The 21121-nt window shown below is 45.8% G+C and overlaps 2 protein-coding genes across 2 annotated transcripts in view; both read right to left on the minus strand.

Moving 5' to 3' along the window:
• The window catches only part of GRHPR (glyoxylate and hydroxypyruvate reductase), a 42761-nt gene extending 26606 nt beyond the window's left edge, over window positions 1-16155 (minus strand). Inside the window, exon 1 of the mRNA XM_040417356.1 lies at window positions 16026-16155. Coding sequence (XP_040273290.1) covers window positions 16026-16111 — 86 coding nt within the window. The 5' untranslated portion in view covers window positions 16112-16155. The remainder of the gene's footprint in view (window positions 1-16025) is intronic.
• Window positions 16156-18475: 2320 nt separating this feature from the next.
• Window positions 18476-21121, minus strand: part of LOC120989324 (glyoxylate reductase/hydroxypyruvate reductase-like) — a 79782-nt gene continuing 77136 nt past the window's right edge. Inside the window, exon 9 of the mRNA XM_040417357.1 lies at window positions 18476-19452. Within this exon, the coding sequence (XP_040273291.1) occupies window positions 19328-19452 (125 nt within the window). The 3' untranslated portion in view covers window positions 18476-19327. The remainder of the gene's footprint in view (window positions 19453-21121) is intronic.

Consider the following 21121-nt stretch of genomic DNA (forward strand, 5'->3'; position numbering starts at 1 on the left):
ATTCTGTGACTCGCATTCCCTGCACTCGACCTCTGAGAGGACGCTGTGATCCGCGCAATTAACCCCTCATGTGATCACAGCGTCCTCTCAGTGGTCGGGTGCCGGGAATGTGGGCAGTGCCCCCCTCCTCCCTCCTTCCCCAGTATTAATCATTGGAGGCCACAGGATCGTCCCCCCATCATTGGTGGCAGTTTGCAGTTCCGATCGGAGTCCCAGCAGTGTAATGCTGGGGCTCCGATCGGTTACCATGGTAGCCAGGATGCTACTGAAGCCCTGGCTGCCATGGTATGTTAGTGAGCAGCATTATACTCACGTGCATCGTGGCCGCCAGGCGCTCCTTCTTCTCATAGGTCTGTGCGGCGCATTGCTAATGCTATAAGCCTTAGCAATGCGCCGCACAGACAGAAGAAGGAGCGCCCGGCGGCCACGACGCACGTGAGTATAATGCTGCTCACTAACATACCATGGCAGCCAGGGCTTCAGTAGCGTCCTGGCTACCATGGTAACCGATCGGAGCCCCAGCATTACACTGCTGGGACTCCGATCGGAACTGCAAACTGCCACCAATGATGGGGGGACGACCCTGTGGCCTCCAATGATTAATACTAGGGAGGAAGGAAGGAGGGGGGGCCCACTGCCACCAATGATGGGACGACGACCCTGTGACCTACAATGATTAATACTGGGGAAGGGGGGGGGGGGGCCCACTGCCACCAATGATGGGGGGATGACCCTGTGGCCTCCAATGATTAATACTGGGGAGGGGGGGCCCACTACCACCAATGATGAGAGGATGACCCTGTGGCCACTGCCACCAATGATTAATACTGGGGGGGGCGCACTGCCCACTGCCACCAATGATGGGGGGGGGGGGGGGGGAGACCCTGTGGCCACTGCCACCAATGATTAATACTAGGGGGGGGGGGGGGGGGGAGTTACCAGAGGGGGCTGATAAGAGGGAGAGGCTGGGAGGCACATGAGGAGCTGATCAGAGGCTGGGGGCTGTTTTTTGGACTTTTGGTTGGTCAGTGGTCACAAAATAAATATGTTATTTATTTAATTGTTATAATTGGTATCGGTGAGTACTTAAAGGGGTTATCCGAGTTATGGGAAAAAAAATAAAACCTAACAAAATTAATCAGGATATACATATACATTAGTCAAGCTTGATTTTTTGAAAAAAGAACGATCTTTACACCTTTTCTAGGTTCTGTTATTGCTGTGTTTACATGCAGCAGTAACAACAATGACTCATCTCTCCCTCATGAATATTTGTGGGAGGGGTTGATCTGACATTCTCCTCACCCTGCTCTGCACATAATGGCACTGTTTAGGGGGGAGATCTGTGTGGATGGCACCGTTTAGGGGAGGGGGGATCTGTGGATGGCACTGTAGGGGGATCTGTGGATGGCACTGCCTGCCATCCACAGACCACAGATCCCCCTACAGTGCCATCCACAGATCCCCCTCCCCGACGCTCACAGCAGCAGTACTAATCATTCACTTCATTTTTCAATGCAGAGCTATTTTATTATTATTTTGAAATCTATGAGTCTCTGACTCTTACTTTGGCTGAGCTCCGGTAACAACAGCAGACAGTGCAGGCAGCGTTCATTCACTGACGTCACGCGCCTGCTCCGCCTAGTGGGAGGAGCAGGCGCGTGACGTCAGTGACAGTGAGTGAGCGCCGCCCCCCGAACTGCCTGCTCTGCTATTACCGGAGTACAGAGCCAAGAATGCAAGTAAAGAGCTCACTACAGCGCCCTGTATATTCTAACCCCCAGGCAAGCGTCCCTGTCACCATGGGAACGCTTGGGGGTTAGAATATACCATCGGATTTGAGTTTTTTACGATCTCACTGAGCTCGAAAAACTCAGATCCGATGGTATATTCTAACCAGGCAAGCGTCCCCGTCACCATGGGAACGCCTGGGGGTTAGAATATTTTATACCATTGGATCTTCTGACTGTTACTCTGCTTGGCCAGCTCGGGGCCCCAACCAGTTCGGGGCCCCAAGCTATTGCTGGTTTTGCCTGGCATGATGATCGCGCATATGCGATCACCTATTAGCCGAAGGGAGGAACTTTGAGGTAGCCGCGGCACAAGTGAGGATCGCGCATGCGCGATCAACTCACAGCCGCACGGACTGTAATCCAGAGAGGTGGGGGCGTGGCCAAGGCTGATGACGTTCCGTTTACATGGCTTAGTCACTCCGACAAGCAGAGAGCTCCATGTAAACGGAACGTCACAGCTGATGACGTGGGCGGTCACATGACTGTTTAGTGTAGCAGAGAAACGGCACAAGATCGGTACTGCAAGTTATTTAGGAAAACTAATGTATAGGGGAAATAAAGCCATAGAGAGAAATTAAGTTAACTCGGATAACCCCTTTAAATAAGAGTATCGGTACTCGGTCTAAAAAAAAAAATTGTATCGGGACATCCCTACTATAAATGGCCACTGCCGCTTGATCCTAATAGGCGCACAGCCACTGCTCCAGGCGCCCGAACATTTCCTTTTCTCTCCCTGAAGAGCCAGGTTTTTACCTGGTGAAACGCGTCGGAGGAGGACACAGATCATATCAAGTAGGGAGGTAAGAGCATAGGGACATTTACTCTAGGCCCGAGGTTCCTGAGGCTGGGGGTCGTCCTTCTCAGGACGAGTGCCCCGACTACAGCCAGTGAGGCTACTCCATTGACCAGACTAGGCCAAGTAGGGTTAGCATACAGGGAAAGTTTACTGGTCCATCCAGGCCCACTTTCCACTTGCAGCAACTATCCCTTACAGTCTCTCCAGCAGGCCCTACCCTATTAATAGAGTACCTATCCTTCCTTCCCTAACTAGGCAGGAATTCACTAGATTCCACAGTCTCATTTATTTTATATATGAAATTAAAAGTTAAATCTTAATTTAAATACAATAAGGCACACTCAGTACAAGCTATATACATTTTGAGACTACTGAGGATTACTTATGAGAGGGTCTACCTATACTTAGACACCAATCATAAACGTATTGAATATTTACAATACCCATATAACGCTAATGGCAGGCTTCCTGTCTGCAAGTCCAAACCTGGAAGCGTGGGCCACAGAGGCTAAAAGCGTGTTTTCAGACACTGACTACATCCAGACTCACTCGACTACCAACATTAAAAACGTGTTCAAAGATCTAACAGGAGCATATAAAGACCTAATTGTATCATGGTGGGAAATACAATCTCTGGACCACTACCTTAAAGAAAACATTGTTCCAAAGGGGCTAAGAATTAACCTGACCCCTGCAGATAGACTGAGAAATACAAGCCTTATCAAAAAGTGGGAGGAGGAAGCCACAGCCAGCTCTCACAGGTTTATGCGCCTGCTTCTTGAGGAAGAAAAACTCAACCTTGACTGCAAGCAGAAAAGGGTGGATAACCTGAGAGAGCAGGCTCTTAGATTTAAAGACGAGGCCCAATTCGCCATCAAAGAGGAAACTCTGCAAAACACTATTGAGAGGTTTCACTTTACCTTTAGAGAACGTAAGCATCAGCAATACGTACGAGACTCAACAGAGTTTAAAGAAAACAGAGCTTATCTCTTCCTGAGCAAAACTCAACATAAAGAAACACCTAGTGAGATCTCCTCCTCAGAAGCAGAGGGATCTGAAAGTGAACAAGGCAGAATAAGAGGAGGCAGAGGACAGAGATACAGAGGGAGAGGGGGCAGGGGGAGACCCAGAATAGCTAGGAATACCTACGGGGAAAGCTATCAAACATGCAACACGGCAGGACCTTTACCTGCCCACTCATCTTCAGCTGCATCATCCTCTACTTTTTTGGCCCAGGCCCCCACACAGATGCCTTATCAACTAAGAAACAAAGTGTAGGGGGACACCCAGTGAACACACTAAACAAGACCCAAATCATCAATCTTTCATCCCATAACATGTCCTCCAGTGACATATCCCTCCTAAGCAAAGGCTTGTCATTTGTTCCCACAGTAAAACACGATACGTTTGAATGGAGCAAAGATCTAGCCCTGTTCACACGTAAACTACTGTGGCACAAACATTTCTGCCTACAGGACCGTAATATACTGGAAGAGCTTAACATGAACCCCCGAGAGCTGGAAGCTACACGCACTCTTGTAGAACTTATGGAAGAAGGAGATAAGGATAGAGCAGAGGGTCCATTCACTGAGTTAAAACTAAAAAGTACTCAGATGCCACCACCTCTACCAGACTCTAGTGTGTCCATATTCTACAAATTAGTATCAAGGGACCTTGAATCAATAAACATCACCAGGGGGGCATCAAACATGAACAATGAAGAATATCAAGCCTTAATCAGTCTAGAAAAAGATCGCAATATAATAATAAAACCGGCAGATAAAGGGGGAAATCTAGTCATAATGGATCAAGATGCATATAAAAATATGTGCCTAGACATCCTGCAGGATAGGGGAACCTATGAAATCCTATCACAGGATCCTGGACCACTTTTCCTCTCAGAACTGAGAGAAATACTAAACCAGGGACTAAGAGAAAAACTAATTGACCAGACAGAACTAGATTTCCTACTTCCAACATACCCGGTCACAGCCACATTCTACTCCACACCCAAGATCCATAAGGGCACTATACCCCTTAAAGGGCGTCCAATAGTGTCAGGGGTAGGAAGCCTAGGGCAAAATATAGGCATTTACGTGGATAAAATCCTAAGACCATTTGTGGAAACACTGCCATCATATATAAGGGATACTTCTGACCTATTGCTGAGACTGAGTGGTGTATGTATAGACAATGAAACCATGTTTGTGTCCATTGATGTTGAGGCTCTATATAGCTCGATCAAACACGATTTAGGCCTCAAGGCAGTGGAAAGTTACCTATCTATGAGAGATAAAAGACGATCCAGACACAATCAATTTGTGCTGGAGCTCCTGAACTTCAGCCTCACTAAGAACTGTTTTGTCTTTGACAACCGCCACTACCACCAGCTCAGGGGCACAGCGATGGGAAGTTCCTGTGCGCCTTCTTACGCTAATTTGCTCCTGGGCTGGTGGGAGGCCAATGTCATTGGTTCAGAGAAAATGGAGAAGTGGCAAGACATAATAGTTCTATGGCTGAGGTTCATCGACGATGTCTTTGTATTGTGGAGAGGGACCGAAGACTCTTTTGCGGAGTTTATGGAGATAATCAATGACAATGCTTTAGGTCTAAGGTTTACATCTGAATCTAGTCACGATTCACTACCATTCTTAGATGTACTCATTGAGCGAGGCCAAAGCAATAACATAGTTACCTCTGTCTATCGCAAAAAGACAGCTACTAACAGTCTACTTCGCTGGGAGAGCTCCCATCCCTATGCTCTACGTAAGGGCATACCAAAAGGCCAGTACCTAAGACTTAGGCGTAATTGCTCCACCATGAGCAAATTCAAAAGTGCAGCCAAGGACCTACGGTATAGATTTAGGGAAAGAGGATACCCAGACGGAGTACTCAGGGTAGCATATGAAGCAGCATGCTCGGAGAATAGAGACATGCTCCTCATACCCAAGAAAAGTAGGCTGGAACCTATTATGCCCTCAAAAATGACTCGTATCATAGGGACCTTTGATGATGCTCATCAGGAGGTCAGAAGGATACTATCTAAACACTGGGATATCCTTAGGACAGACCCGGATCTGGAGGACATGATAGGGCCATACCCTATGATCACCTATAGAAAGGGAAGAAGTCTCAAGGACAGACTAGTTAACAGCCACTACCAGCCTCCCACCAATCCTGGCAACTGGCTGTCAAGGAAACCCTTGGGTACCTACAAGTGTGGGAGATGTAGGGCTTGTAGCCAGGTGCTCAGGACCAAGACCTTCACGTGCTCACATACAGGCAGAGAGTATGTCATACGTGACTATGTGAATTGTCTAACTACTGGTGTAGTGTACCTGGCACAGTGCTCCTGCCCCCTTGACTATGTAGGGAAAACAAAAAGAGAGTTCAGGCGACGGATTAGAGAACACCATAATGACATTGAAAACAACAAAGATACGTCAGTGGCACGTCATATCAACCTCTGTCATGGCGGAAATTCTGACTGCCTCAAATTCATAGGTATCCAACAGGTGCCCAAGCCCAGGAGGGGAGGAGACTGGGACAAAATGATTTTGAGGGCAGAAACGAGGTGGATATACAAAATGAAATCAGTTACTCCAAATGGCCTAAATGAATACCTTTCTTACAAACCGTTCCTATGATGTGTGGAAGATGTACGTGTATGTACGTCTGGGCATTTGGCACATGCATGTACACGTTTATATGTACACACATATGTACTCCACATACCTTCACATTCACTACTCTGCCCAGTAATATATAAAGACAATATATACCTCTGATAATCCAGAATAGATACCTGTATGGTAGTCAGACATATATCCATCCACTTTTGACATGTTCTCCGATGTAAGGGTCTATTTACCCTGGAGAGCATGCCAATGGAGATAGTATAATGTCCTGAAATATAACACCAGACTAAGATCAGCTAGGGACGATGTAATGTCTGTCTGTATCATTGCTAATGACCTCTTCTCAATCTAATCTCATTTAGCCCAAGATGACACATAGTCAGCGCGAACCAGCATCTTGCAACACAGTGAGCCGGCCGGGGACACGGCGTGAGATCCCCATGACAACTAGCCACTCCCCAGTACCATGTCACTTCCGTCTAGCAGCGGAGAGCAGCGAGACCGCCGAAGTAAGTAAGCGGCACCGAGCTGAATCCCCGCCACGATCTGACAGGTACCTGGGAGGGAGGGCCACCATACAATGCGCAGCCCACAACCTGACCGATTGGTCAACTAGATTAGAGGTGGAGCGGGACGCAGATAAAAAGACTGAACTACATTACCACATTGCCACTGCCGCTTGATCCTAATAGGCGCACAGCCACTGCTCCAGGCGCCCGAACATTTCCTTTTCTCTCCCTGAAGAGCCAGGTTTTTACCTGGTGAAACGCGTCGGAGGAGGACACAGATCATATCAAGTAGGGAGGTAAGAGCATAGGGACATTTACTCTAGGCCCGAGGTTCCTGAGGCTGGGGGTCGTCCTTCTCAGGACGAGTGCCCCGACTACAGCCAGTGAGGCTACTCCATTGACCAGACTAGGCCAAGTAGGGTTAGCATACAGGGAAAGTTTACTGGTCCATCCAGGCCCACTTTCCACTTGCAGCAACTATCCCTTACAGTCTCTCCAGCAGGCCCTACCCTATTAATAGAGTACCTATCCTTCCTTCCCTAACTAGGCAGGAATTCACTAGATTCCACAGTCTCATTTATTTTATATATGAAATTAAAAGTTAAATCTTAATTTAAATACAATAAGGCACACTCAGTACAAGCTATATACATCCCTACTATAAACCACTCGTTCTGGTACAGAATTAACCCTGTAATGTTTTTGTTGTTACTAGAAGTCAATTGACTAGTTACAGATACCGGAAATGGTGAAAAATGACATATAAAAGTATAACAATTAACGTCTCCTTGTGGCTGCCCCCATACAGTATAACGTCTCCTTGTGGCTGCCCCCATACAGTATAACGTCTCCTTGTGGCTGCCCCCATACAGTGTAACGTCTCCTTGTGGCTGCCCCCATACAGTGTAACGTCTCCTTGTGGCTGCCCCCATACAGTGTAACGTCTCCTTGTGGCTGCCCCCATACAGTGTAACGTCTCCTTGTGGCTGCCCCCATACAGTGTAACGTCTCCTTGTGGCTGCCCGGCTGCCACCATACAGTATAACGTCTCCTTGTGGCTGCCCCCGTACAGTGTAACGTCTCCTTGTGGCTGCCCCATACAGTGTACATCTCCTTGTGGCTGCCCCCATACAGTGTACATCTCCTTGTGGCTGCCCCCATACAGTATAACGGCTCCTTGTGGCCGCACCATACAGTATAACGTCTCCTTGTGGCTGCCCCCATACAGTGTAACGTCTCCTTGTGGCTGCCCCATACAGTGTACATCTCCTTGTGGCTGCCCCCATACAGTATAACGGCTCCTTGTGGCCGCCCCATACAGTATAACGTCTCCTTGTGGCTGCCCCCATACAGTGTAACGTCTCCTTGTGGCTGCCCCATACAGTGTACATCTCCTTGTGGCTGCCCCCATACAGTATAACGTCTCCTTGTGGCTGCCACCATACAGTGTAACGTCTCCTTGTAGCTGCCCCATACAGTGTACATCTCCTTGTTGCTGCCCCCTTACAGTATAACGGGTCCTTGTGGCTGCCCCCATACAGTATAACGTCTCCTTGTAGCTGCCCCATACAGTGTACATCTCCTTGTGGCTGCCCCCTTACAGTATAACGGCTCCTTGTGGCTGCCCCCATACAGTGTAACGTCTCCTTGCGGCTGCCCCCATACAGTGTAACGTCTCCTTGTGGCTGCCCCCATACAGTATAATGTCTCCTTGTGGCCGCCCCCATACAGTATAATGTCTCCTTGTGGCCCCAAGTGTTTTTTTCTTCTAAATGGGCATTTATCGCGATATATATCGTTATCGCGATAAATTTCTTAATATCGTTATCGTGGGAATATTTTTGATATCGTCCAACCCTAGTAGAGGCTTCATTGTATTTCTTATCTGAACATAAATTCCACAACGTGAGAAGTGTCAAGATGTTCCTCCGAGTCTATATTATAGTTGGTTCATGTATCAAAGTTTGTCCCTCAGCTCTGAGATGAGGCTTCCAGATGTCAGGTATGTGTAGTGTTGAAGATATCAGGCATGTATGAGTTAACTCTTAATGGTATGATGCTTATAGCTTATACAACAGTGCCACCTAGGTATGAGCAGGTAACAATACACCAGTAGCAAAAGTGCATTCTGGGTAGTGTTATAATGTCACATTCCTTATCAATGTACACGCCTATCCGACAATGATTGGAGAGTTCCAAACTAGGAAGGTGTCTTTATCTGATAAGTTTTTGGTTAAGAAACCACATATCAAAAGGTAGAAAAAAAGAAAGAAAGAGGAGGAGGAAACAAAGAAAAAGAGTCGGGAAAAGGATCTCGATTATCAGAAAAACTCTTGAGAGCTGACTTCCCCGAGACTCTGCCTATCACCTACCTTCTCGGGTAATGTATGATTTTTATGCGTGTGTAGTATTGATAAATTAGTTGACTTGATATATAGCCACATTCCCGCTTATTGCAGTGCTATAGTGTTAAGGTGCTACATCAATATTGATGCTGTTCAGTTACGATGCATATAACTGAATAAAAGATCTAATATTGATACCACAAGCAAACTTCTCTGTTGGGAATCTTTATATTCCCTAGTTTGATATCAAGCCGATAAATTTATAAGCTTTATTGCAATACTACCAATACAATCTGAGATTGGTCATAGTTTTAGCAGAGCAAGGGCTCGTATCTGTCATTTTCTTGATTGAATTTCTGTGCATAATCAATTGATTGGATATGTCTCATAATTGAAAAAACAGTATTGCATAATATTCTTGTGTTGGTTGAATAGTGTTTTGTTGGCACCATCTAGTGGAATTCTGGGTACTGCATATCACTGTGTATCATTGAACTTTGCATTGATTAATTTTTTATTGTATTTTAAATTATTGTATAATAAATCATTTATATTTTTGCATAGATGCTTGTACCCTGTTCTAACTGATTGCACAAAATAATTAGGTCCTCGATCGAACTCTTTTGAGGTGTTTATATGTCCACCTCGCAGATCAATATCATTTGAATAATTTTTCTTTTGATCCATTAGTTTATTTTTATATAGCATTTGCTTTATATCCCCAACAGGGGGCATATCCTAGCAATATGACCCCAATGTCCATGATCGGAATACCCTTTTATGCCTTTTCAGCCTGGTCATTAAAGGGTTAACCAGTGGATTTCAGTGCTGTTAATAAGACCTTACAGGGAAAAACAGCCTCCTGTGGAGGCTTTGCACAAAGCAGAGTTGATCAAGGTCTACTAAGACCCAGCAGCACTGCTCCCAAGACACCCACTCCTGCCTTAAGTCCTCTAAGTTGCAAGATGGGGCCTCCATGGGTCGGACTTGTTTTACCAGCACATCCCACAGATGCCTGACTGGGCTGGGGAGAACCTGGAGACCAAGTCAACATCTTGAACTCTTTGTTGTGTTTCTGAACCATTCCTGAAGAATTTTTGCAGTGTGGTAGGGTACATTTATCCTGCTAAAATAGGTCACTAGCATTAGGGAATACCATTGTCATGAAGGGTTTACTTGGTCTTCAGCCAAGGTCGGTGGGTAGTACATGCCAAAGTAACATCTGCATAAATGCCAGGTCAAAAAAAGGACCCAAAACAGAAAATTGCCCATAGCATCATCATACCTCTGACAGTATGTCTTCTTATAGTGCATCCACCCATACCTGATCGTCCACATGATAGAAAAGAAAATGTGATTAATCAGACCAGTCTATCCTCTTCCTTTGATCATGTGTTCTGATGCTCATTGAAGACTACTTTGCAAGTGGAAAGGGGTCAACATGGGCACTCTGCTGGTCTATGGCAGGGGTGGGCAACCTGCTGCACTCCAGCTGTTGTGAAACTACAATTCCCAGCATGCTCCATTTATTTGTATGAGAGTTTTGTGAAGAGCAGAGCAAGTATGCATGCTGGGAGTTGTAGTTTCACAACAGCTGGAGTGCTGCAAGTTGCCCACCCCTGGTCTGTGGCTACCAGACTCATCTGCAGCAAGCTGTAACGCCCTGCATGTGCTGGCACCTTTCTCTTTGTAGCAAGCAGTAACTGTTTCTGCAATTTGTACTACAGGAGCTCTTCTGTGGTACCGGACCTCCATACGCATCAATGAGCCTTGGGTTCCCCCAACTCTGATGCTGGTTCACCAACTGTCCTTCCTTGGACTACTTACCATACCACCCTGCGACAGGTGCCATTGTCATGAGATAATCAAAGTTATTCACTTCACCAGTCAGTGACTTCAATGTCATGGCTGATCAGAAAAATGATTATTGTGCTGCACACTCCTGCCCTATAATGATGGATCCTGAAAGAAGACACCATGACACCACTGTGAACAGGGCTGGTTTTAGGCACTGCCTTTTCACTCAAGATAGTACACTGCTCAAAAAAATAAAGGGAACACAAAAATAACACATCCTAGATCTGAATTAATTAAATATTCTTCCTAAATACTTTGTTCTTTACATAGTTGAATGTGCTGAAAACAAAATCACACAAAAATTAAAAATGGAAATCAAATTTTTTAACCCATGGAGGTCTGGATTTGGAGTCACACTCAAAATTAAAGTGGAAAAACACACTACAGGCTGATCCAACTTTGATGTAATGTCCTTAAAACAAGTCAAAATGAGGCTCAGTAGTGTGTGTGGCCTCCACGTGCCTGTAGGACCTCCCTACAACGCCTGTGCATGCCCCTGATGAGGTGGCGGACGGTCTCCTGAGGGATCTCCTCCCAGACCTGGACTAAAGCATCTGCCAACTCCTGGACAGTCTGTGGTGCAACGTGACGTTGGTGGATAGAGCGAGACATGATGTCCCAGATGTGCTCAATTGGATTCAGGTCTGGGGAATGGGCAGGCCAGTCCATAGCAGCAATGCCTTCGTCTTGCAGGAACTGCTGACAAACTTCAGCCACATAAGGTCTAGCATTGTCTTGCATTAGGAGGAACCCAGGGCCAACCGCACCAGCATATGGTCTCACAAGGGGTCTGAGGATCTCATCTCGGTACCTAATGGCAGTCAGGCTACCTCTGGCGAGCACATGGAGGGCTGTGCGGCCCTCCAAAGAAATGCCACCCCACACCATTACTGACCCAATGCCAAACCGGTCATGCTGGAGGATGTTGCAGGCAGCAGAACGTTCTTCACGGCATCTCCAGACTCTGTCACATCTGTCACATGTGCTCAGTGTGAACCTGCTTTCATCTGTGAAGAGCACAGGGCGCCAGTGGCCGTTGCCAATCTTGGTGTTCTCTGGCAAATGCCAAACGTCCTGCACGGTGTTGGGCTGTAAGCACAACCCCCACCTGTGGACGTCGGGCCCTCATATCACCCTCATGGAGTCTGTTTCTGACCGTTTGAGCAGACACATGCACATTTGTGGCCTGCTGGAGGTCATTTTGCAGGGCTCTGGCAGTGCTCCTCCTGTTCCTCCTTGCACAAAGGCAGAGGTAGCGGTCCTGCTGCTGGGTTGTTGCCCTCCTACGGCCTCCTCCACGTCTCCTGATGTACTGGCCTGTCTCCTGGTAGCGCCTCCATGCTCTGGACACTACTCTGACAGACACAGCAAACCTTCTTGCCACAGCTCGCATTGATGTGCCATCCTGGATAAGCTGCACTACCTGAGCCACTTGTGTGGGTTGTAGACTCCGTCTCATGCTACCACTAGAGTGAAAGCACTGCCAGCATTCAAAAGTGACCAAAACATCAGCCAGGAAGAATAGGAACTGAGAAGTGGTCTGTGGTTACCACCTGCAGAACCACTCCTTTATTGGGGGTGTCTTGCTAATTGCCTATAATTTTCACCTGTTGTCTATCCCATTTTCACAACAGCATGTGAAATTGATTGTCACTCAGTGTTGCTTCCTAAGTGGACAGTTTGATTTCACAGAAGTGTGATTGACTTGGAGTTACATTGTGTTGTTTAAGTGTTCCCTTTATTTTTTTGAGCAGTGTATTTTTCATGGTGTTTTTTTAGTCTTTTTTCCCCAAGAACACAGTGGCCAGATGGTACTTTAAAGTCTATATTAAAATATGTGAAGTCTACATACAAAGAATTTTAGCTTGTTGATTTGTATATTTCTGGGTCAATGGAGTTTTTCTCAAAATGCAGCATGCTCTGGGTACGTATGAATAATTCCCCTCATGATAAATCTCCCAGTTTCTTTACGAAGGCTAGTTTCATACCTGCAGTTCTGGCAGAAAACTGCCTGCCGGAATGTGGCCGATCCAGCACTGCCGGATACAAAGGGAATGCCCGCCGGCCCCATTAAGTAAAATCGGGTCTGTTAGAGATGCGGCCGCATTCCGGCAGACAATGTGGAGAATCGGCCGGACACAAACTGCTGCACACTGCGGTTTGTGTCTGCCCAATTCCCGGCATTGTCTGCTGGAACAGCATGCCGGAAATCACACCGGAGGTGCTGAGCCTTAGGGGACGGACACACGGTCAGGCTTCCCAATGCAGTTTTTGAAGCCAAAACCAGAAGTGAATTAAAAATTGAGAAGTTGTATTTATCTCTCCTTTTATGATCCACTCCTGAATTTGACTTCCAAAACTGCATTAAAAAAACCTGACTGTGTAGCCGTACCCTTGGTGAACACATTGGGGAGATTTATTCGGGTATTATTAAGTTGATGGCTACTTTCTATATCTGATCGGTGGGGGTCTGATTCTCCGCACCCTGCTGATCAGCTGTTCTGCAGCTTCTCTGGCACCAGAACTACACAGCTCCATCCATCGTGAGGTGGTTACTGCTGGACTCCGTTCACTACACAATGGGGGTCATTTACTAAGACTTTTCTGTAAATTTTACAACAATGTTGCTGCAGCACCTAATTTATGACAGAGTGTGGGCCTCATCATAAATGAGGAGCATCTTTTCCAGCAAGCGCACTGACTAGCAAATCCACAGCAGCAACTGCAACTAAAATGAGTAAATTTGCCAGTCCCGACCCCTCCACTCCATCCCTGCCACTTCCTCATCACTCCTTTGTGGTGAACACGGCGCTTAAAAAGTTGCAAAAAAGGGGTCGTGTGACAAATTTACACCAAAAAGGTAAATGACCCCCAATGGATGTAGCTACTACAGAACAGCTGATCAGTGAGGGGCGGTGTGATCAGACGTTGATGGCCTAACCTGAAGATGGGCCATCAATATAAAAGTACTTAAAAACCCTTTAAAGGGAACCTGTCACCAGGATTTTGTGCATAAGGCCTCTTTCACACGAGTGTGTCCGGATGCGTTGCCGCGCGAGTAGGTACGCAATTGCAGTCAGTTTTGACTGTGATTGCGTTAAGATGTTCAGTTATTATCGCGCGGGTGCAATGTGTTTTGCACGCGTGTGATAAAAAACCGACTGTGGTACCCAGACCCGAACTTCTTCACTGAAGTTCAGGTTTGGGTTAGTTGTAGTGTAGGTTGTATTATTTCCCCTTATAACATGGTACAATAGGGCTGGAGGGGTTAAAAAATAATAATGAACTCACCTTAATCCACTTGTTCGCGCAGCCCCATTCGCTTCTATGGGGCCTGCGTTGTGTGAAAGACGCACAAAATAGAGCATGCTGCGATTTTCACGCAACGCACAAGTGATGCGTGAAAATCACCGCTCATGTGCACAGCCCCATAGAAATGAATGGGTCCGGATTCAGTGCGGGTGCAATGCGTTCAACTCACGCATTGTACCCGCGCGGAAAACTCGCCCGTGTGAAAGGGGCCTAAGGCTGAGGACATGGGTTGCTAGATGGCCGCTAGCACATCCGCAATACCCAGTCCCCATAGCTCTCTGTGCTTATATTGTGTAAAAAAAAAACGATTTGATACATATGCAAATTAACCTTAGATGAGTCCTGTCCCTGAGAAGAGTCCAGCGTGAAGGAAACCCGCATCCTCAGAATCTCCTCCTTGCTCCCCGACATCAGAAAGCTAGAGCGCCGTAATCTTGCAATGCGCGAGCTAGCGCATGCGCAGTGTCGTCATAGTGTTCCTTTCCTGTGCTGGCATCAGCCTCAGGAAATGAACTGCGCATGCGGCGCATCGCGAAATTACGGCGCTCTAGCTTTCTGACGTTGGGGAGCAAGGAGGAGATTCGGAGGATGCGGGGCGGTGCTGGGCTCCTTCACACTGGACTCATCTCTGAAGCATGGAGGAGACAGGACTAGTGTTGAGCGAACTTCTGTTTTAAGTTCGGCGTCTAAAGTTCGGCTTCCGGTTAGCGGAGAATCCCGATATGGATTCCGAATTCCGTTGTGGTCTGTGGTAGCGGAATCAATAATCGGCCATTATTGATTCCGCTACCACGGACCACAACGGAATTCGGAATCCATATCGGGATTCTCCGCTAACCGGAAGCCGAACTTTAGACGCCGAACTTAAAACAGAAGTTCGCTCAACACAAGACAGGACTCATCTATGGTTAAAGGGGTTCTACAGTTTGTTTTAACTGATGATTAGTGTTGAGCGAACTTGTGTTTTAAGTTCGGCGTCTAAAGTTCGGGTTATCGAAGTATCCATAACGGGATACTTCGATAACCTGAACTTGAACTTTAGACGCCGAACTTAAAACACAAGTTCGCTCAACACTACTGATGATCTATCCTCTGGATAGATCATCAGCATCTGATCGGCGGGGGTCCGACACCCGGGACCCCCACCGATCAGTTGTTTGAGAAGGCAGCGGCGCTCCTTAGGCATATCCATAAATGTCTGACAGATGCAGGTCTCACATAAGACCAAGAGCTATCTCCATAACTGTCACCCCCAACCTGGTGAGGTGAGGGACCTGTATTTATCAGACATACATGGCATAACTGTGTAACCTGGGAATGCCCCTTTAGGGCTCATGCACACAACCGTATGTATTTTGCAGCCCGCAAAAAACGGATCCTCAAAAAATACAGATGACGTCCGTGTGCATTCGGTATTTTGCGTAACGGAACAGCTGGCCCCTAATAGAACAGTCCTATCCTTGTCCGTAATCCGTTTTTTTTTGGCGGAATGGACACACGGAAACAGAATGCACACGGTCTGTGTGTCCATTTTCTGCCCTCCGTGTTTTATCCGTATCTTGCAGAATACGTTTGTGTGCCCTTAACATGATGCCAGGTCATCTCAAAGTCACAAGACTCTGACATGCCCTGCAGACACGTGCCCCAGATGCCAGGCGCGTGACTAGTGAAGTATAATGAGCATATGTATGTGTGTTCAGGCTGGCAGCTTCCCCCAAACAACACATATAAGGGCGCATGTCCATAGCATTACGACTGGCATAAGTGCCACTTACTTTTCGGCTTGGGCTAGCAGTTTTTGCCCTTCTGGGGGCAGCCTCCTACTTACGAACACCTTCATTATTCTCTGTGCTGCTTTCATTGCCAACTATGACAAGCATTGAGCGCGCCAGAAGGAGGAGCCCTACTGACTGGAAGGAGGCCAGCCGCACGGCGTTCCCATAGAATGAGGCGGCAGCGCCACCTAGTGCATATTCGAGGCAATGCAGAGAGACGGTGGGATCCCACAAAGAGGGAAATCTTGTCATTTTTACACCGAAATCATTTCTGCATTATTTTTGTTCTAAGACGTGAGCCTGAATAACGTATTATATATATTACTATATATTATTACTATATACTATTATATATTATTACTATATATTATCTATTATCATATATTATTACCACATATTATTATATATTATTACCACATATTATTATATATTATTACTATTTATTATTATAGATTATTACTATATATTATATATTATTAATATATATAATTATATATTATTAATATATATTATTATATATAATTAATATATCTAATTATATATAGTAATAATAACTATATCTATTATTACTAATAAAACTTGTGCATAGATTCTCCCTTAATATTGTACTGATTATGGTATCCTTTGCTAACAGACAAAAAACACATAACTTAGAATCAATGGTAAAGTGTCCTCTTCTTTTTGTTCTAAGTGTTTGCTCATTTTTTCCATAACTTGTTGTAATTTTACCTATTGTTTCCCAAATGGGAAAGCGTTACAGAATATGTTGGCGCTATATAAAAAAAAAAGTTATTAGCTATAATTAAATGCAGAGGTGGGTAGCTAAATTCAAATAATTCAGCATATAAATAGCAAACATCTTTATCTGATTTTATTGTGCAAACAATATTCAGTGACGGATCAAGTGAAGATCATGCCCCAGTGGATTATTTAATTTTTTTTAATTACATTTCTTAACATCTGCTTATATTTTTAGTGCTATAAACACTACAAATGGGGAGTAAGCAATGATTACAGACAAAATTCTTGATTAGTTGTGATTCTTTACTGCAAAGCTCTAGAAGTTTCCGCCTTTTATTGTATGTTCATATGGGCAAAATCCATCATGGATTCCACCAAGCAAAAGTTGACAGACCCCTCACATGGCTGGACGTGCGGAAGGAAGCAAATGTATCTGTTCCCCAACGCTGGGTTCCAGCTACTTCACATTGGCAAACTCCCTGTTGGAGGTGGTCACATGGCCGTTGCAGCCCATGGCAGCAATGTATCCCTCATAGCCACGTGACCCAGTGACATGACGAATGTCACCACTGCAGCCAGCCAGGATGAACAACCTCTTTAAGGGAGGTCTGGCTGAAAAGCCTTCTAAAGTTGGACAACCTCTTTAAAAGAACATAAACAGCCTCCTATTGACTTCAATGTAAAAAACAAACAAAAAAACATGACCATGTGCACATTGGGGGGGGGGTCTGTCACTGTTTTCAAATCCAACTGAGAAGTAGATTGTTACTTCTTACAAGCAGATTTTGGTAATTTTCCCTATTGAAGTGGATGGGGAAAGGAAATAGCTAGCGTTATTTTACACATTTACACCACCAAAAATGCACTTTCTCAGGCCTCTTGCACACACCGGGTCCGCAATACACGGGACACTAGCCATGTGCATTCCCAATCACGGAGATGCGGTGCGGAACAGAACAGAACCACGGAACGGAAGTACTAATCAGTGCTTTCGTGGGGTTCTGTTCCGTGCTTCCGTTCCGCAAAAAGATAGAACTTGTCCCATCTTTTTGCAGAACGGACGGATCGCGGACCCCATTCAAGTGAATGGGGTCGCGATCCGCATGCAGCTGGACCACGGTCGGTGCCCGTGCATTGTGGACTGCAACGTTCGTGTGCAAGAGGCCTCAGAGGTAGATCAGCCTACTGATCTGCCACTGGTTTGGCTCACATAGTTTTTACCCGTGTGACCCTTAGCCTAAGGCCTCTTTCACACTGGCGTGTGCGGCCCGTGGTCGTGCTGCGGCCCGCAAAATGCGTGCCGCAATGCACGAGCACAGTCCGTGGGGCAGCCGCAGCGGATCGCGGACCCATTCACTTGAATGGGTCCGCGATCCGGCCATTGCGTAAAAAAAATAGGACATGTTCTATCTTTTTGCGGGACGAAACCCCACGGAAGCACTCCGTAGTGCTTCTGTAGGGTTCCGTTCCGCACCATTCCGCATCTCCGGATTTGCGGATCCATTCAAGTGAATGGGTCCACATCCGTGATGCGTTATGCCAACGGAACGGCGCCCGTGTATTGCGGCCCGCAATACGGCAACGGGCCGCACACGCCAGTGTGAAAGAGGCCTAAGGCTTCAAACTTTGAGGCCTATTTGCAACTGGTTCACCTATTCAACACACCCAGGGGTGTCAACATGGAAAAAGTTACTGCAGGTGCCTAGTGCCAGTTTATAGTAACCGGGCACCAGGAAACTAGCCGATCACCTTGAATGAAGAATGATGGACATACATCTTAGGTCTGTTGGACCTCCCAAGTTGCCTCCAGAAAATACTCCACAGGTATCCTCCTCTCTATGCTGACAGTTGGTGGGTGGTATCTTCAAGTAGGCAACATGGAGAATTAAAAATACACTTATGGTCTGCAACAAAGCGTAAGTGTATGGCGAGAGGTGCGGAGATATGAGCCAACTCCCCATATGAGTCATCCTCCTCCAATGCAGCAGCCAGTGACTGACCCACCGGGCAGATTGCAGGACTGTCGTTCTCCACATCTACCATTTATGGCCAGAAATGTGGAAACACCCCTTTGATTGCATGAAGTGAAAATGATAATTACAAACCAAATTAAGGGTAAATTCACACACATTTTTGCTACTGTCTCCTTTATTAACTAACTGGAGCTTGCAGAATTCCATGTGGTTTATGGAACGGATTTCCAGTTGCGCAAAGTTCTGCAACAAATCTGCTGAGTGTGAATATACCCTAATTGTCCTTCAAATTATTTAACACGTACTGTATTCCGGTCTAAATGAAGGTCAAATGCTGTTTTTAGGACAAAAGAAGAACAAATAGAACAATTGCCGGCAGAGACCTCTGTAATGTCAGTGCAGTAAATGTAATGCTTTAGTTCAAGCTTTGCGTTTGCTTAGATGAAAAATTAGACATCAGTGTAACATATATATAGTTAATTAGTGTATATATATATATATATAGTGAGAACGGTTATTCAGTCTCATTACTGCAAGTACAGCCACATGCTTGCTGGATGCCACACTTAGAGAACCCACTACTCTTCGTTAATTCAGTGGTACTTCTTTGGGCATTGATTCTCCTTTCAGTCCTGCTAACAAGTTGTTTGCAGCAAGGGCCGCCATGGCATTCCTTGTTTCCACAGTGGCACTGGCAATGTGGGGAAGAATGACTAGAAAAGAAAGAGACGCTGAGTCAGCTGTGCTTTACTGGAGAAATCTGATGTCCATATACCTGACAGAGTCCATCCTATAGAACAGAGGCGACTGCATAGTCGTGTGGACTCCCAGTGTTCTGTATGTTGTCAGCTATGTGGGGTGTGAAGCAAACAGTCATAAAATAGTTAATAAGCAAGAGCATATGTTGGGGGGTTAAACAGATTTCCCCCAAATAAGGCCGCTTTCACACAGTAAAGCCTCATTCACAGGTCCGTGTCCGTGCTCAAATCCGTGAGCAGGTGGTCAGTGAAGCGTCCGTGTGTCAGTTTTTTGCTGTCCGTGTTCCATCCGTGTTTCACTGACACTGAACAGCTGAAAAATAATTTTCAAAGCATCTCTTCTTAATGATCCCTGAAATACGGACCCACAGACCCTGCTAAAACACTGATGTCTGAATGCACACATTAAGGCTACATGCACACGACTGTAGGTTTTTTGCAGTCCGCAGATTGCGGATCCGCAAAAAAAAACCGGATGAAATTTTTTTGCGGATCCATTGTAACAATGCCTAAAACAGACAAGACTAGGACATGTACTATATTTTTTTGTGCTGTTCGGTGTGTTCGCATTTTTGGCAGACCCATTGAAATTAATGGGTCCACATCCTATCCGCCAAAAAAAAACGAATGGACACGGAAACAAATAACGTTTGTGTGTATGTAGCCTAAGGCACCTTTCACACGGGCGAGTTTTCCGCACGGGTGCAATGCGTGAGGTGAACGCATTGCACCCGCACTGAATCCGGACCCATTCACTTAAATGGGGCTGTGCAGATGAGCTGTGATTTTTACGCATCACTTGTGCATTGTGTGAAAATCGCAGCATGTTCTATATTCTGCGTTTTTCACACAACGCAGGCCCCATAGAAATGAATGGGTCTGCGTGAAAATTGCAAGCAAGTGCGGATGCGGTGCGATTTTCACGCATGGTTGCTAGGAGATGATAGGGATGAGCAGCCCCATTAAAGTCTAATCACTGGATTATTTTCCCTTATAACATGGTTATAAGGGAAAATAATAGCATTCTTTAATACAGAATGCTTACTAAAATGTGGCTTGAGGGGTTAAAAAATAAATAAAATTAACTCACCTCATCCACTTGTTCGCGCAGCCGGCATCATCTTCTTTCTTCTTCTTTCAGGACCTGCCAAAGGACCTTTGATGACATAATCGATCTTCTATCTTCATTCAGCATGACCTGCGCTGACGTCACCACGTGGTGAGCGCGATTACGTCATCAAAGGTCCTTTTGCAGGTCCTGAAAGAAGAAGAAATAAGACGATGCCGGCTGCGCGATCAAGTGGATGAGGTGAGTTAAATTTATTTTATTTTTTTAACCCCTCATGACACATTTTAGTAAGCATTCTGTATTAAAGAATGCTATTATTTTCCCTTATAACCATGTTATAAGGGAAAATAATAAAATCTACAGAACACCTAACCCAAACCTGAACTTCTGTGAAGAAGTCCGGGTACCACATTCAGTTTTTTATCACGCGGGAGCAAATCCGGGACGCCCGTGTGAAAGAAGCCATAAGGCCTACTGCACATGACCGTATGGTTTTGCGGTCCGTTTTAAACTAAACAGTTTTTCAGTTTTTTTGTGTTTCCGTTCCCCTTCTGT

Source organism: Bufo bufo, chromosome 2 (assembly GCF_905171765.1).
Source record: "Bufo bufo chromosome 2, aBufBuf1.1, whole genome shotgun sequence".
NCBI classification, from domain to species: domain Eukaryota; kingdom Metazoa; phylum Chordata; class Amphibia; order Anura; family Bufonidae; genus Bufo; species Bufo bufo.